Source organism: Acipenser ruthenus, chromosome 37 (genome assembly GCF_902713425.1).
Source record: "Acipenser ruthenus chromosome 37, fAciRut3.2 maternal haplotype, whole genome shotgun sequence".
Taxonomy (NCBI): Eukaryota; Metazoa; Chordata; class Actinopteri; order Acipenseriformes; family Acipenseridae; genus Acipenser; species Acipenser ruthenus.
Window position 1 is genome coordinate 1915157 of NC_081225.1, and position 17462 is coordinate 1932618.

The window sequence follows — 17462 nt, forward strand, 5'->3', positions numbered from 1 at the left end:
GCTAATCCTCAGAAATTAATGTTTCTCTGTCCAGTGAGGATGACAAACAGCATTACTCTCCTCAGCCAGTGTGGAGAGGAAACCGTGCTTCCTTGCACCAATAGGGACACAATGAGCGTTAAACTATTACACCAACACGAAACCAAAAATTCAGAGCTCAAGACCAGAATCTCAGAATGAGGATGACCAAGATGAATGACTCAAAAATTCAAACAATATAATTCCTGAGAATTCTTAGCTGGCTGCCTTCACTTGTCAAAATACTGTTTGTCTCAACTAATCGTGTAGCACTGACAGTTATTAAAATAACACGCTGGCAAACAGAAGGTTGTATGTTCAAATCCCAGATTATACCAGACCTTTTATTGTATTCATATAAAGATTTTTCGGCAGGCAAATGCTCAATTTAAAAAAAAAAAAAAAAAAGAAAAAAAAGAAATAATTTAATATAATTGATAGATGCTACAATAAATACGGTCCCCAGTATATTTCTATGTTGAGAAAACAAGTCAATGGTCATTAAACATGGATGTTCTGTACTATACAGATGGGTGGATAAATGTGACTGGGGTCTGTAAAAGACAGCTGAACAAGAAAAAGGAGATGGACATTTTTACCTTCCTTTAGCAACTTATTTCTATTGCTGTACAAATAAATAGCTGTGCTGGATAGATAGTCAATGGCAGTTTGTTTCTATATATACATAAGAAAATATATAGGTGCAATAAAACTACCGTTCCTCTCTATCTAGATTTGACTGCTTGAGGCAGGGTTGAATAGTACTGGGGCTACCAGACATCCATAGAAAATTCCCAGGCAGAAACCATGAAATCATTTACAGAGAGGATGGTATAAAATGGGAAAACCTTGCCAAGCTTACTCTGAAATAACTGGGATCCAGCAAGACCCGACATCAGCTCCTAGGAACAGGATGAGCAGATTGACCTCATCTGCAAGTTCGGTTTCTGTAGATCTCATACCTTGCATGCAGAATTGGAGACTTAAAGATGTGCGCCATTCCCTTAAATTAGACCCATTAAGTTTACTGAACCTGATCATTCAGATCCTGACTGGATACCCATTTACACCACACCCGGCTGCACTGCGTCAATTTGAATAGAGACCACACACTAGTAACCTTTACCCCTTTAAAAGGGGAAGGGACAGGTGTCCCACAATAATGATGCTAACTTTTTGAAAGGAGGCGCACATAGCAGCTTGGGTTTAAAAGTGTACAGACAGGTTGAGTCGAGCTGTCAGTTTCCTCCTTGTGATCCGAGTTCCTCTCAATGTATTAAGAAACCGTTTGAACAAAGTGCTCGATTCCTTGTGTACCTTCAGGGTACAAATGTGTGAAAAGCAAGCAATGGGAGGACACGAGACTCAAATATGAAGATCTTTATTAGATTAGAGCAAGTTTATCATCTTCTGGATCTGACAGCAAGAGCAACAAGAAAGGCGAGCAGAACTCCAAGGAGAGCGGCCACCACGCCCAGCACCGGCACGAAGAGGGACAGGGGGGAGGAGTCTGAAACTGAACAAGACAGAGGAGTGAGCACTAGGACTCAGGGGGAGCCACAAGACACACCCACAGTCAGCATTGCCTAGCAACTCAGATGCCCTACACAAATTACCATAGAGTTCCTTAAAAAGTACATTTGAACACCATCTGTATTGATGAATTGTAAAAATCATGTCTTCAGAACCAGAAATAGTTTTAACTCAAACTGCTGTGCCCTTAATTTAAGGCAGTCAAGTCTAATGTGCCCGTAAATCAGACCAGTAAAGTGTCATGCTGGCTACAAAACAAATACTGATGAGGCATCACAGGAATGGAAAGGACTCCCAATCCAGAACACTTTGATCCATTCCTGGTTTCACTAGTAGTTTAGCAAGACACACCTGAGCTTGTTACCTATACACCGTCCAATCAAGCTTATAATAACTGCTTCAAAATAATCCTGGTGCTCCTTTACCACCGTCTAGTGGGATAGGACTGCAAATACTAGAAGCCATGGTCAGTGTTATTTAGCAGGACACTTATCCAAAGCAACCTGGAGCCTAGGGGGTGAACTGTGCATCAACTGCTGCAGCCCTCGATGATGGGACCTCCGTTTCACGTCTCATCCTAAAGGATGGAGCATGAGCAGGTAAAAATGACTTGCTCAGGGTCAGAGTCCGTGGCAGTGCCGGGATTTGAACCTCCTGGTGTGAAGTCCCTTTAGAACACAAAGCCTCCCATATTGAAGTGTTTTAGTTATTCACTCCTATTGGGTACTCCACAGCATCAAATCCAGATTGAAAATTCAATGACTAGGATATCCAACAGAAGTCTCACCTGCCGTTTTAAGGTCCACAACTCCTCCTTCTGGTACCAATTGGACTGGCCCGGCAGAAGCATAGCCTCGGATCTGGCTGTACCGATCAACACTACGGGCTGAGAGAAAAACCAAAACACACAAAAGCTTGAGACCAGTAATCCAGGGTACAGACATGAGAATGTCAGCTCCGAGGTTTGATTTTAGAAATCAGATGTTCTTTGGAGTCACTATACTGTAACCAATGTTCATGTTTGGATTGATTTACTGTAACTGCTTTTAAAGTTCAGCCTATCCACTCAATTGCAGCTCTACCTACAAGTGCTCCAAGCAAAAGAGATTTAAAAAAAAAAACACTATATAAAAGGAAAAACTGAACAGGATATTCCAGTCATAAGTATAACATTAGGTTTTGTATTCCTCAATTATACCAGATTAAATACAGCTGCATTGATGCCAAACTCCAGCTTGTATTCAGGACTGCCAGTGCTTACCAGATCTCTTTTCTCCAGGTACACAAGTCTTATTGCAGGTATCCTCCAGGTTAGGATCACAAACTACAGCCATGCAATGGAAATACACCTGGGGAGGAGGAGAGGAGGGAGAGGCAGCTCTTGGAGCAGAGGAACAGGAACACACTGCCACACGGTCTGAAGTTCATAGTGAATTAATACCTTTCCTATTGCTTGCTGTTACTGAAGTTTAGTAAAAGCATTCATATTAACCGACCAATTGCATGGAGTGAATTGTTCTGGGTGATCACAGAATCAGAGGAGACCCTTCATGCAGGGTCACTAACCTGTCTCCAGAAGGCAGGGTCCTTGCTAGACTGCTGTGCCTGGACCTCAAGCCTCTGGAGGTGGGGGGAGGTCCTGGCCGGCACTGGGTGGAACAGAGTCCTGTAGGAATCTCCAGTGACCAGGCAGCTGCAGAGGGGAACAGAGTCACTGCAAGCCTGCATTGGAAGCACAGCTGAATGGACTGCACTAGCAGAGAGGGCAAGAGGCAGCAAACAGTTTAAAAGCACAAGGGCAGAGTTAGGAGGGGAGCAAGTGAAGACGCATGTAGGACTATAGACCAGTGCATACTAAAACCCAATAGGTGCCATTCGTCTTTACAGACAGTTCATGAAAATGTGTGCAAGTCAGTTGCACTGTACAAATGCAAGCAAGGCAATTTCACTTTGAGGAGGAGGCTCCACTCATTCCCACAGGAATCCCAATGCAGACAGCTGTGGGATTACAGTCCTGGGCAATACCGAGCCTAAGGAGGAAGCTTACAATACATCTGCAAGGATGGAAATAAGACTCCTATTGCTTAGCAGTATCACCCATTGCAAGTGAAGAGCTCCATTAGGTCACAGTATGTATAGGCAACAAGCTCAGGTACATCTTAAACTCATAACACAGCTGAACTGGTTATTTTACACTGTGGCTAAAAGCAAGCCTGTAACACCTAGAATGGTTTAAACTGCTATGCAATTGGAGTCTGATTCCCATGCCTGCATCTCCCAGTAGAGAGCGTCTCAACGCAGTGTGGAAGAGCATTACCATCAATTGGCAGAGAAGGGCAAGTGGGAGAAAGGCAGCTTTCCTTGCTGTGACGTTAAGGTTTCATTTAATATCCATCATGTTAAAGGAGTATCTGCACAGCCCACCCCCTCACCCGTCAGTGACCAGGTCCCATTGAGGGCTGGCGTCCAGTTCAGGGGTCAGTGTGGCCCAGCAGTCCTGCAGGAGGAGGCGGTCAGCCAGGCTGTGGGGGTTCAGGAGCTCAACCTGCAGGAACAGGGGCTCCAGCAGAGACTGGGACACAGGGAACGCAGAGTAGAACTGGGAGTAGCTCACATCTGCAGGGAGAGAAAAAAAGTCATCTTCTGCCATGCTTGTAAAGCTCTGGAGTCATTACAGGTAGAGCTACCATTGCTGGCTGGTACCAACTATTGTTTGTACAGAAACTTTAACAAGCCTTTACGTTCACAGAATTCTAGCTACAAACTACTGCATCCTGTTTTGATAACAGAACAGTTACACGTGTTCCCTTAATCTGACATTTCACACTGGCTAGAAACTCATTTGAGCTTTAAAATGGATTTAGGGCTTCAGTCTATAAAAAACACATCATAAAAGCATCCAAAGGCCTATTTTTGCAGAATTGTTACATCATAATTAAAGAAATACAAAGTGGCCTGTCCTCAAACAGCACATAATGGGCAGCAGTGTGGAGTAGTGGTTAGGGCTCTGGACTCTTGACCGGAGGGTTGTGGGTTCAATCCCCAGTGGGGGACACTGCTGTTGTACCCTTGAGCAAGGTACTTTACCTCGATTGCTCCAGTAAAAACCCAACTGTATAAATGGGTAATTGTATGTAAAAATAATGTGATATCTTGTAACAATTGTAAGTCGCCCTGGATAAGGGCGTCGGCTAAGAAATAAATAAATAATAATAATAATAATGGGTTAACCAATCAATCTACAGGTGTGATCAATCAATAATCTATTAAAGCCCCTAGTTTGGATTGTGTTACTCGGGTAGTGTGGACAGAGGAGCGCGTACGAAGAGTTTAATTCAGGCTGTCCTACCTCTAGCAAGACGGGCTTTCAGATTCAAGACATCTCTGCTTCTCTTGTCACCTAGAAGAGGAACAAATAAAGAAACATCCATTCAATGCCACAGCTGCAAGCAAGTCCATACGGTATTTGACCAGAACCGTACAGGATTAGTACACTGGCAATTCAATATTTCATAATGATTTTATAAATGACCCCCCCTCCAGATACAAGCAAATGCCACAGGATGCATGGACAGCCACTGCCATTAAACCAGCTTTTAACAAGTGCCATTGTAAATGGAAACAAGGACAGCTTAGTCTGGTTTTGAAGTGTTGATGCATGGATTTATTTAATAAATTTTAAAAGGCAGAGCACACCCGACAAAGGTAGATTGAGCCACACCCCCCACCTACCACTGTAGTAGGTAGACTTGAGCTGCAGGGTCCCCTCTCCTTTAGCAGTGAAGGATCCAGGGGCTGGAACCAGCTTCCTCTCAGCAAAGATCTTCCTGAAGTCACTCACTGGGTACCGGCAACGGATAGTCAGCCTACAAAGAGGGTGTTGACAGCGCTGGGACAAAGTTCAGACAGAGGAGGCCGTTCGGTCTATCCAAGCTCATCCGGTTTCTAGAAGCCGACTGATCTCAGAACTTCAAGCTGGGTCTTGCAAGGAGCCAGCCGACTCTGCCTCAACACAAGGCAACCCTAGGCAGCCCATTCCATCCCCTCACTGCTGTGTGTCTCCTTCCCTCTTAATTCACCTCCACTTCATTTACACTGTCCTCAAAAGCAGGAACTCCCTGCCTCCTAAATTTTAAAACTTCAAGCATCCATTCACACACAATAAGTGATCTACAGCCAAAGCTTTGCATAACCTAGAATTTCAGGTTTGAAAATTAAATTGATCATGGAAATTGAAACTAAAATCACACTGCAAGTCTACTGGAAGCCACAGTAGTAAAGTATTTCCCAGTTAGATTTCAAAAGTTCACATTTTTCAATTGGTCAGTTTGCAGCAATTTAGTTGAACAAATCTATAGTACCATGTAGAGTCTGCCATGCCCAAAATATGACAATCCTCCCTTAACTTCCTCCATTTTGACCCTTTAATTTTTGAGGTTTGTTGCACATTATTCTTTATTGCATTGGACAGTCATAACCTACATTAGTTTAGCTGGACATCAAGCTAAACCACTACAAGTTACTTGTTAAGTATATGGATAGCAGTATTCAATATGTTATCATAACAAGCAGGTTTCATTTGACTATGAAGCTAGAGGAGTTCATTTTATAGGGAGACGCTACTTTCCCATAGCTGTAGTGTTGCACATCTTGTTTAACACTACTGGGCTCCTTGCATAAACCTGATCCCTCCTCCACTCACCTGTACTCAGAATCCCTGGTGATGACGGGAGCATTGGCTGGGAACAGCTCCCGACTATAGATGACTTCATTCTCATAGACCAGGTAGTTATTATCAATCTGAAAACATAGCAGCCAGGTAAATCAAGCCAACTAGCAAGTACGTAAACATGAACTTGCACCAATAGAACAGACAAGCATAGTCTTCAAAGCCAAAAGCAATTGCAAACATACATGGTGAACTGAGCTATTATTTAATCCAGCTTCTACCAACATGTTACACAGCTCATTAATGGGAGTCCCCCACTCAAATTTCCATAGAAATAGACCCATCTAGGACCAGGGCCACTCAACCCCTGGGAATTGGGATCCCAGGGTCATTTGGTTTTCGTTCCAATGAACATCTAAATAACTAAACCAATTAAGATTCAACTTCTAGAACCAATAGAAAACCACCACATGTTTCAGCACTGCAATAGGAGGAAAGCGCTGTCCGATATGTTCCAAGATTAAGGAATATAGCATTCAGAGATAAGCCCATCACCTTGCTCCTGGTCCCACAGGTGTTGACCCGGAAAGTGAACAGGGCCCGGTCTGAGGTAGCCTCCGTGGGCCTGCAGTTCTGATCCAGCAGGGTGGTCCTGGCAAGATTCACGGGCGGTACAGGAGCCATGGGGACCACCAGCACTGACATCACTCCATTAGGCATGCACACTGGAGCAGAGAACAAAGCATGCAGACTTCACCCATTAACAATGGAACCTTAGAAATTCAGAACACGGGCTGCAAGTCTGCAACTGGATATTTCAGATTTATTCAATTCTTAGTTTTGGCTACAAGCTGCTGCTTTCTGTTTTAAGGGCAGTCAGGTTAAAACGTGTCTAATCAGAGCAGTCAAGTTTCATGCCAGCAATGAAGCACAACATAGAACACAGAGCTTCACAGCAGGTAGGAAAGAACACCAATAAATGGATCATTTAGACTTATGTTTCTTATTTTATATTGAAGTGTCAAAAGCCTCAAGGGCTAGATTTGTAGAATTAGTTACAATTATACAACTAGCAGTTACAGTAATGAGAATTAACAGGTAGCTGTTCAAATAGATAGGGCAGTAGCCCATCCTCAAATGAAGACAATGGCAGTTCAAGTTCAACCCTCACAATGGTATACCAAAAATCGGGGTAGAATCAACCAGTCCTGGGGTGTCCAGTCAGTCCTGGAGGGCCAATTCACAACAGGCAAAATGAGTCAACTACTTGAAGGTCTGGATTGAGGTTACATTAATATTTTTAGAACAAGGTTGGAACAAAGACCAGGAGTGGAAGGGCCAACCTTGGCCACCCCCGATCCAATTTATTTAGCAGATGCTTTTATCCAAAGAGACTACAGACCAACATGTGAACTATGCAAATCCAGGGACCTCTGTTTTCCATCTCATCTGAAGGACTAAGCACAAGCTTAAATGACTGTCAGGGTCACAGCGGGTCAGTAGCTGAACCAGGACCTGCACCCCCCCCCCTTGAAGAGCAAAGCCACCCTTACCCAGCATCTCATTGGTTGGGAACGGGCAGCGCTGTTCAAACCTGTCCTCCTCCTTCAGGCTCTTCATATCTCGGAGAATCAACACCACTTTACCAATAAGCCCCCTCAGACTGATATCCTTAGAGAGAAGCATGGAGGAGTCACTTGGACTGTACTTGTAGATCTCCCTCCTCCTACTGTGCACTGGATCTGCCCGACCCAAGCACCACATTGCTGGGTCCTCCTCTAATGTACTATTGTCATTGTAGATATAACTTGCGCTTAATATTTAGATAGTCTTGCACTGGAACCCTGCAAGTCACCTTGGATACAGGAGAACAGCAAAACGCTGGCTCCGGCTGACAGCTACTAAACACTGCATTCTGATCCCAGGAACAAATAGGAATATACGTAGTTGTTGGAGATAGGATGGCTCTAATCCATGAAGGACCTGAAGTTATTAACAAGTAGGGCTAGCTCTTAAACCCCCATTGATACACCCGACCATACAATGGCAGCCACAGCCCTGCTAGTGGGAGTTTGCCAGGCAGATCCAGGACCGAGACTCTTACCTCATAGATGTAGCCAATACTAAAGAGCGGCAACTCCACTCTGATCTTGGGCTGGCTGGTCATGGTGTAGCCTCGGCGAGCCACCAGTTCTGGGGTTAGAGGCTCTTCCCCAATGCAAAGCTCCCACTGGTAGTCCATGTTGCCTGGGGTCACTTCAAACACAATGCTGGTGTTTGTACAAATGCCTTTGACATCAGGATGGACTGGGGAAGGAAGGGAGAGGGAGTCAAGGGCTGGAACCAGTCTACCCCAAGACTGAATGAAACTGCTTGCAGAGGGCAGGCAATGGAACAGCACTGGGCTCAGGAGAATGCAGTTCTGAACAGGGGTTGTTGGCAGTGAAGACACATCTGTAGCTTCAACTAGCCAGACCTCCAACCAGATCCAGAAAACTGCCAAACAAGAACAGTGCATCCAAGTCAAGCACAACCATTATTCTAGTTCAGTTCTACCAACTGGAATTCCCACAGACAGCCACGTTACTTACCAACATCCTGAACGTCACACACGATCGTGGCTGGGTGGAAATAGGGCTCGTTTACAGGGATGATGTTCAAAGTGTAGTTGATGTTCAACAGGTATCGTCTGTAATTATCACCAATGTACTGCAAGAGAAGAGGTATTAACAGGGATGGGCCAACTGCTGTGCAACTAATTAAACCTGACCTTTCCCAAATTATATTACCCCCTCACAGGAGCAACGCCCCACAACAGCCCTGGAGAAGTAAAGGTCAGGGGTTGTTGTGCTAATCAGCTGTTTACACCCAGGAGCTCCACCATGGACATCAAGCTATGGGGCCACACTGGAGAATGGACTGTAGGAGTCTGCTTGATGTTACTGGGTGCCTGGCCGGTAAGGGGTGGGGTCAGACTGCCCAACCGATGGGGGAAATAAGGACCAATGCTCCTCTAATCAAGGAGTAGCAACTTGGCACAGCCAGGAACCTGCACTCCTGACTCATCCCTCACCAAGGTGAATTACTAAAGAAAATCCTACACAAGACCAGCCTCGGGACTAGACCACTACAGCCTGCAGATGCATGGCAAAAATTAAAGCCTATGCTTAAAACCAGGCAGGCTTTCACCCTCACCTGCTCCGTGATGAGGGGGTGAGAGAAAGGGACCTTCAGGACAAAATCCTTGGTGCCGTTAGGGTGCTTGACCTCAATGATCTTCACGCCTCTGTTCTCAGCCTCAGGAAGGGTAAGGGGAACCCCGTTGATGGTCAGATTTTTCAGCTCCACATCCGGCTTGAAGTTACCAAGGGTCACCGTGAAGCCCTTCTCACTCGGGATGGTGTCTGAGAAAAGACATGGAGAGGTTGAGCAAGAATATACCTGAACAAGGAGAGTTCTGAACCCCAGGACTGGGTGCAGCAGCAGGGCTAGTGTCAGTTTCTAACCCTGCTCACACCACTCTGTACTCTCAAAAGGTTACTCCAACAGTGCGAGGCTGTGGTGGGCAGGTACTTACTGTTCACCACATAAGGGGTCTCAGGGAGGTAGGGGGAGCGGACTGGCTTGAAGGAGCGGTGCTGGGTCATCTCCCACAGGTCATCGGCCCATTGGTGCTCCAGAAAGAGGTCAATGGCATACATCTGGTTGTACTTGTTGTCAATCACATGACTCTGCAAATTTCCAGACATGCAAACACATTAGGGTGACAGACTGCCTCTACTTGGAGACTAGGGGGTGAACTATGCAGCAAGTGCTGCAGAGTCACTTCTAATAGTACCTTGTTTGTTTTATGTCTCATCCAAAAAGGACAGAGCACATGGAGGTTAAGTGACTTGCTCTGGGTCACAGCGAGTCAGTGGCGGAGCCAGGAACACCCCCTTGTCTTTAACCACCAAGCCTCCACAGATAGGCATGGAAACCCAACTGGAGGGTCCAGACCCTGGCTATGTTACCTTGCGATATCCTCCCACAGCGCCAAAGGGAATGCTGATTTTCACCGCAGTGCTGTTGACTAGCAGCTGGTATCCCCGGCTAGTAGCAGTGATCTCATCCAGGGGCCTCCCCTCCACTCCCATCTTGATCTGCTTATCCACAAACTTGGTGGGATGCAGGACCAGCGGGGAGAGGAGCCTCGGGGTGACCCAGCTCAGGTAGGTGCCATCGAAGACAGAGGGGTCTAGAGACAAATTGTGACATTATGTAGTGTGACATTATGCAAATGTCACACTACATTTAGACCACTGCTGTTGGAAACAAACTCAAGAGTATTACAGGTTAGGAGATACCAACTACATGTAGATATGCCAGTTAAGGCACCAAGTATCCCAAAATGGAGGACAATGGCAGTTAAAGGGTTAATGGGTTATGGAAGAATGAGATTTCCACATGCAATGCCACCAGGGGTCCAAGTGTTGCTATTGCAGCCAGGTCAGGTCACACATCTACAATGCATGGGACTGATCCATTTAAAGTTCCAAGCTCAGAAAGCTTGCAGACTCCCTTAGCTGTCCTCTAGCACTGCGGTGCGGCTCAGCTCAGGGAATGCTTGCAGACACACTGCTGGCTCTCCTCTAGGATTGCTGTGCTCAGCTACTCACTCTTAGCGCAGGCAGCTGAAGTGTCCACCAATAGCAGCATCCACCTCTGCTTGTAGAACACAGTGGCTCTGATGGCTTCCACCGGGATCCCTGCCACCTGAGGATAGAGGAGAGCGTTGGAGCAGAGACCAGGACGAGCCTCGCATCTCACTGGCTCCTCAAGACCCACCCATTTACACTGCCCCTGCAGATCTACCTCTACCATGCATGGACTTCACCTCAGCATCATGTTACTGGATCTTCAGCAAATGCATTACCAGGTCACTGTAGATACAAGTTGTCTTAAATCATTGCACCCTAGTTGATACTGTATCAGTAGTATATACACTTATTATTATTATTTATTTCTTAGACGCCCTTATCCAGGGCGACTTACAATCGTAAGCAAATACATTTCAAGTGTTACAATCCAATAAGACTGTATTACTTACTGTATTCAAATATTAATCATGCATTACAATACTACACTGCCTCAAGACCCGTTAAACCTTGGATAAAGGCAACTGCCAAATAGTAATCTTAGATTCCTACTCAAAAAACCCTATTTGTTTGATTACATGTTGTTCAATTCTGAAAAACTATTAAAATTGGGCTAGATTTCATTTGGCCTTTCACTAGCAAGCAGATTGGAGCTCTTTTGGCTTTATGTATATTTCTGGAGTGTCCTGGGATGCTTTCACACGGACACTATATAAAAATGAAACCAGTTTTGTATTACTGGTATTTTAAAAGTTCTCACCATGACCACCTCTGACTTTGCCATGCCGTAGGGCGATCTGAAGAGGATGCGGCTGGTTGTGGAGTTGATGAAGTACCCCTCGGTACGGGCGTCTGTGGCGTTCATGGTTTTAGGGGGCATCCCGGTCTGGTGGAACACGACCTGCCACACGGACATCACTGCTTCCTGGGCCTGCAGTGCAACACAAAGAAAGCCAGCTGAGAACCAGAGCCATTCAGATAGACAATGGAAAAAGAGGTGCACTTACAGAGCCTGTCCACAAGAGGCAGTGCAAGCTCTACAGAAACAAACATCTACACCAGGAAGTGTCAAACTCCAGTCCGAGGGCCTTCATTCAGACTTAAGCTCTCAATTAACTTGATCTAATTGTGTTCAATTGGATAGGTTTAAAAGTCTTACAGAAGGCAATTTCAAAAGTGCACTTGATTCAAGGTACACTACCTATAAAAACATTGAGGCTGGGAAAGTAGTGTCAGTGTCCAATTAAATAATCAGACCAATTACTAGAGCTTGGGGTGGGACGAAAGACAGAAGACACTGCTGCCCTACAGGAGCAGAGTTGGACACCCCTGCTCTACACCTCTGTCCCAGTTGAAAGGTCACTCACTATAGAGAGTGCTGCTTCCCAGTCTTCCTTTGCCAGTCCTTCCTGAGCGATAACTGGAACATTCTTCCTGACAGACACCTGGGGCAGGAGGGTGGAGGTTAGAACAGCAGGGATGGGAGCAAGACTCTTGTTGCATAGCAGTGCGAACCATTCCTGGTTTTGCCAAGAGCTTGTTACCTGTATACCGTGGCTTGTCAAGTTCGTATTTAAACCTGGAATGGGTGAATCTTCTATGCAACAGGAGTCATTTCCACCCCTAAAAAATCACCAGGGTGTGATTAATCCATGAGATGATCAACTGCTCAATAGAAAGCACCCAGATGAAACCCCCTAGTTTTAGGGGCAGTGGGTTTCCACCCCACCTCCATGTAGTTCTCCTCACAGACGACCTCACGAGGGTTCCAGGGACTCTCAGTGCTGCAGGACAGGGAGAAGGGGTAGACAGTCTCTCTACCCAGAGAGTCCATTCTCACAAAGCGGTACTGGAGAACATACGAGACATCATTCTAGAGAGAACGGAGAAAGAGCGATTCAATACTGGAGAATCCTTCACAAGCGGGACACATGGTTAGAAGAACTAGCAAACAGGGCGGTTCATCACCAGGCTGGGGGACAACCCCATTGCCTTTTAAAAGCTCAAGCCCCTCCACCAAGTCCTTTAAAAAGGAATTGGAGACCATTGTTAAATGGCTTTTCATTGGAAGCCAATTTAATTGACCAACAGACAGCAATTGAATGTGTGGCCAATGTGAACGGATTTTAACAAGACTGCCAATTGCAATGGGTCCAGAATTGATGGAATTCATCAACAGCAGGATTTAAATAAAGAAATGGGCACGGTAGTGTTGCTGCAGTGCTGTACTCACCATGCTCTGCACGTGACAGGCCAAGAACGACGCTCTGAAGATCAGGTCCCCGGGGAGGTTGAAGGAATAGGTGAACCCGCACGTCGCTGCGTAGCTGTCATTCAGCGGGTGAATACCGTTTCCATCTGGAGGGAGAGACACGAGAAACATTGCAACACACGTCACCAAGCAACTCCCATAGGGATCGACATAGCTGACTGTACACAGGCGGACAGAACCCAACCCATTCAGTACCAACTTCAAGAAAAACACATTTATGTAGTTTGTTACATTCTGAAAATCAATATTTATTTCCTTCGTTTTAGCTACAAACCGCTGTGTCCTATTTTGAGGAAAGCCGGGTTCAATGTGTTCCAGTAAATCAGAGCAGTGAGATTTCACACCAGCTATGAAGCTTAATAAAGAACTGAGAATGATCACTGTGGAGGGGAACAGCATGAAATGCAACTTCAGTTTATTATATTGAGGTGTGAAAAGCACCCAGGGGGGGGGGGTGGGGGGGGAGGGGAGGAAGAGTCAGGGTTATTATTCAAACAAAAAGGTTGGATAGGAAAAAAGTTCATCCACTGAAGGAAAACATTTCATTGGATGAACCTTGGATTTTTCTACAGTAACACAATATTCTATTTAAGTAGTATTTTATTAAGAGGCCTTCTTGTATTCCATGAGCTTCTGTGCAATGGGCTACATGAAGCAAGCTACTGATCAAACAAGACAGGAAGGCAAAGTGTTTAAAATAAACATGGTTTAATTAAAAGTAGAAAAAGTGTGACTTGGTATGTAAAACACAAACTGAAAATGCATTTCTAAACACACAAGAGATTCATTGATCAGGTTGCAGCCATCTGATATCTGTATTGCTGTTGAATCACATTTAATTTGAATTGGGATTTCAAAGTCCTGATATAATAATCTATTTTATATAGCGTCTTTCATAAATAAAGCGCTTAACAAAAGTGAAAAAAAAAAACACTATTAACAGTTAATTTAAAAATACAATGACAATAAGTCATAAGAATGCCAATTTAAATAAGTGAGTTTTGAGGTGAGATTTAAAAAACACAAAAAACAAACAGAGACTCAATCATGGATCTCAGAAGGAAGTGTGTCCCACCGCCCAGGAGGAAACAGCCCCGTCACCCACTGTACACAATTTAGTCAGGGAGACAACCATGAGGCCGGCATCAGAGGACCACACGACTAGGAGTGTAGGTGGTAACTAACTCTGACATGCAAGAGGGAGAGACCCCTACTGGCTTTAAAAAGTCAACAGCAGTACTTTGTGGTCAGTGCGGTATTTGACCGGTAACCAGTGTAATGATATCAGTATGGGGGTTATGTGAACACCAGAGCGAGACCTCGTCAGCACCCTAGCTGCAGAATTCTGAACATACTGGAGCTTCTGAAGGGTATTCTTTGACACCCCAGTAAGGAAGGCATTACAATAGTCAAGCCTAGAGGATACAAACACATGTAAAAGCAGCTTATAAACTCAAGTTTTATTCAAACAAAAAGGTTGGATATGAAGTTAAATGCACCGAGGAAAATAGTTATGCAAGAAACCGTTTCATTCAGTTTGATTAACCTTGGATTTTTCTGAAGTAAAATGCAATATTCTATTTAATTAGTATTTTAAGATGCCTTGTATTCTATGATCTTCTGTGCATTGGGCTATATTATGTGAACTACTGATCAAACAAGACACAAAGGAAAAGTGTTAAATACTTAGTTTAATTATCAAGTAGAATTATTTACTATGCAAACACATTGATCTTTGACTGCATTTAAAATATGTATTTATAACAGACAAGAGATTCATTAATCAAGCTGCAGCTAGCCGATATCTGCGTATATAGGCCTACTGCATGTAGTTTTGTTGAATCACATTTCATTCGAAACGGATTTCCAAGTCCCGGTGTGTACTTGCATCCATCTCTCCCGCTTTGGAATCGCTGCTGCTCTTGTTGGCTGTAGCGAGTAACAAACCGCCACCAGTTTAACACGAGGATGCAACATGCAAGGCTGAGCCCTATGCGCGTGAAGGGGTTTGCACCTCGGGGAAATCACCACTCCAGCGACGGCCGTGACAGCGGCTTAGACTGACCATGAGGTTTATCCAGACAAAATGCTTGCCTTTTTATAATGCAGTTTATTAATAAAAGACCCAGAGTTTACCGGACTCAAAATGCCAAAACGCAGTGGAATGACCCCACGACCAGCAACCCTACACGCAGACTGAACAACTTACAAGCTCCTCAACTTACCAATGACGTCGAAGCGGAAGCTGCCGCCGGCAAACCTGCCATTGGTCGACATCCAGAAGTACCGATCCCGACACTCCGTCACGAAGTTTCCTGAATTTAGATAATCAGAGTCGCACCTTTATCTAAACACCATTAAATAAAACCACACAATCCAAGAGAACAGTACTGTAACTGACAAAGTGAAAACTAGCTTTCTTTATTAACTACAACGTCTCAGAAGCCGAAACATTGTAGCCAACTGATTAGCAGCAGCGCCTGGACTCATTATCTAATGTAACATTGTCAGGCAGCCCAATGTTAGTGTTGATTGAAGTTTGTGAAGCCAGGACACACGGATCACATGAAGCAAAGTGATGATATTATATCGGGGAGGATACAGGGTGTTCTTCGGGCAATGTTTATCTACCTGACACGTCCTGAGCGACCACGCCAGCAGGAAAAAACACGCACAGCCAGACAACTCTGCAAATACAAAATAATAACGCCATGAACATGGATATGAATTCTTACACATCAGGTACGGTAGTGTGCTGCAGCCACACCGCTAAAGTGGAGAGCTAGTTCAAATCGACTGCAAATAATAAAATACATAAATAAAAGCTCAGCTCACCCTAAAAGCAGCCAAAACCCCATCTCGATACGATTGCACCGCCGATCAACAAGGACTCCCTGGCGCTCACAACAGAGACACGCCGCTATCCTCGCTTGCTGGGTCGCGGCGCGCCCCGGGGTTTATAAAGCCTCAGAATCGCCTCGCTTCGGCGCACACGCGCCCTGCCGAGCGCACCCGAGTGTGATGACGTCAATGAGTCACCACGTGGTGTCTGAACGCGTGCTGATCGCGTGTCATTAAATGTATAGAGGACCGGGGAAGCTAGCTAATGTTATTATTATTATTATTATTATTATTATTATTATTATTATTATTATTATTATTTCATGGCTGTTTAATTCAATGAATCACGCCATTCCGGCTCATGTTCCCTCTTGAGCTGGAAGCGCGCAGTGGCTCTGATTGCTTGATTCATCGCATCTGCCGCTGCTGTCTCCATTGGGCGCCGATCCCAGCTCGATATATTCGGGGGGTTCGTGTTGAAAGATGTCTGTGGTGTGGAGATGTCGTGGTTATGGGGCAGCGTGGAGGACAGGGACACTGGCCCGCACTCTCTTTTTATGGTCTTTATAAAAATACTTTCTTTCGGTTTCAGTTGGTAATCGCATAATGTAACGAGTGGTATTTGTCTTGTCAATTAAATGAGGAGCATCTGGAAGATTCAAACTGAAATGAAAACGTGTTTTTTGTGGAAGTCAGCTGTAGTGTATGGAACGGTGGTAACATTCAAATGTTAGCCTCATTTTTAATGTTAGTGCACATATAACACATGCAAATAATGTTTATTTTATTTATGCTCACTTAACAGAAATGAAATAACTAAATCTAAATTGAATAAACATAAAACTTTTGAAAAAAGGACCTGTGTTTTTTAGGCATCTTCATCGTTTTCGTTGGTTGGGTGTCCAGCATCTCTCTGACAAGCTTTAAGGAGGCCTGTGTGTGTGTTTATTAAATCTGTACCACTAAGTATGCGTTTTCCTTTTTGCGTGCATGGATACAAAACCTAAATAAATATTAAATTCTAACTATCGATTTGGACATATAACGTGTGTTTGCTATGACAATACAAACAAAATATCGATGTTTTATGATCATTTAAAAGCTAAATCCAGGATCACAATAATCCTGATCTCCTCTTTAAATTCTAAAAAACCCAATTTCAACATTTAATCATGATTAAAAATGTGATCGGATTACCAAAACAAAATCCAGATCACAGTAATCCCGATCGCATTTTGATGTTTTGAAAAACCCAGTTGCACAATATAATCCAGATCAAACACCGAAATCCGATTACCAAAATTTCGAAAAACCGTCGCCAGGCTCCACGCAGAGCGCCTTTACTGGATGCGCCACTCGGGAGACCCCACAGGTAACATATATAAAAGATAAACAAGACAAACTTAACAGACAAGTCCTGCAACAAAGCAATTATCTGGGTCGTTACTTTTTATTTGTTTGAAAGTAAAGATATCTGAAAGCATGATAATCT

At 44.4% G+C, this 17462-nt stretch overlaps 1 protein-coding gene across 1 annotated transcript; it reads right to left on the bottom strand.

Moving 5' to 3' along the window:
* Positions 1–1383: 1383 nt before the first annotated feature.
* Positions 1384–16096, bottom strand: LOC131706826 (uncharacterized). The gene is made up of 23 exons (XM_059008665.1): positions 15965–16096; positions 15761–15816; positions 15355–15444; positions 13091–13215; positions 12587–12730; positions 12225–12302; positions 11618–11788; positions 10879–10975; positions 10234–10457; positions 9798–9951; positions 9416–9624; positions 8812–8929; positions 8325–8527; positions 7774–7891; positions 6776–6945; positions 6254–6351; positions 5284–5417; positions 4901–4951; positions 3984–4167; positions 3118–3244; positions 2813–2900; positions 2339–2437; positions 1384–1534 (listed from the first exon to the last, which is right to left on the bottom strand). The coding sequence occupies exons 1-23, from the start codon at positions 15985–15987 to the stop codon at positions 1422–1424; spliced, it is 2874 nt and encodes a 957-aa protein (XP_058864648.1). The 5' UTR covers positions 15988–16096; the 3' UTR covers positions 1384–1421.
* Between the last annotated feature and the right edge of the window lie 1366 nt (positions 16097–17462).

Coding starts and splice junctions, on each gene's coding strand:
- LOC131706826 (XM_059008665.1), bottom strand. CDS start 15,987: ATGGGGTTTTGGCTGCTTTTAGG. Junction 8,930..9,415: donor ACCCCCTCATCACGGAGCAG/GTGAGGGTGAAA, acceptor CTTCTCTTGCAG/TACATTGGTGATAATTACAG. Junction 4,952..5,283: donor CAAGTCTACCTACTACAGTG/GTAGGTGGGGGG, acceptor TTCCTCTTCTAG/GTGACAAGAGAAGCAGAGAT.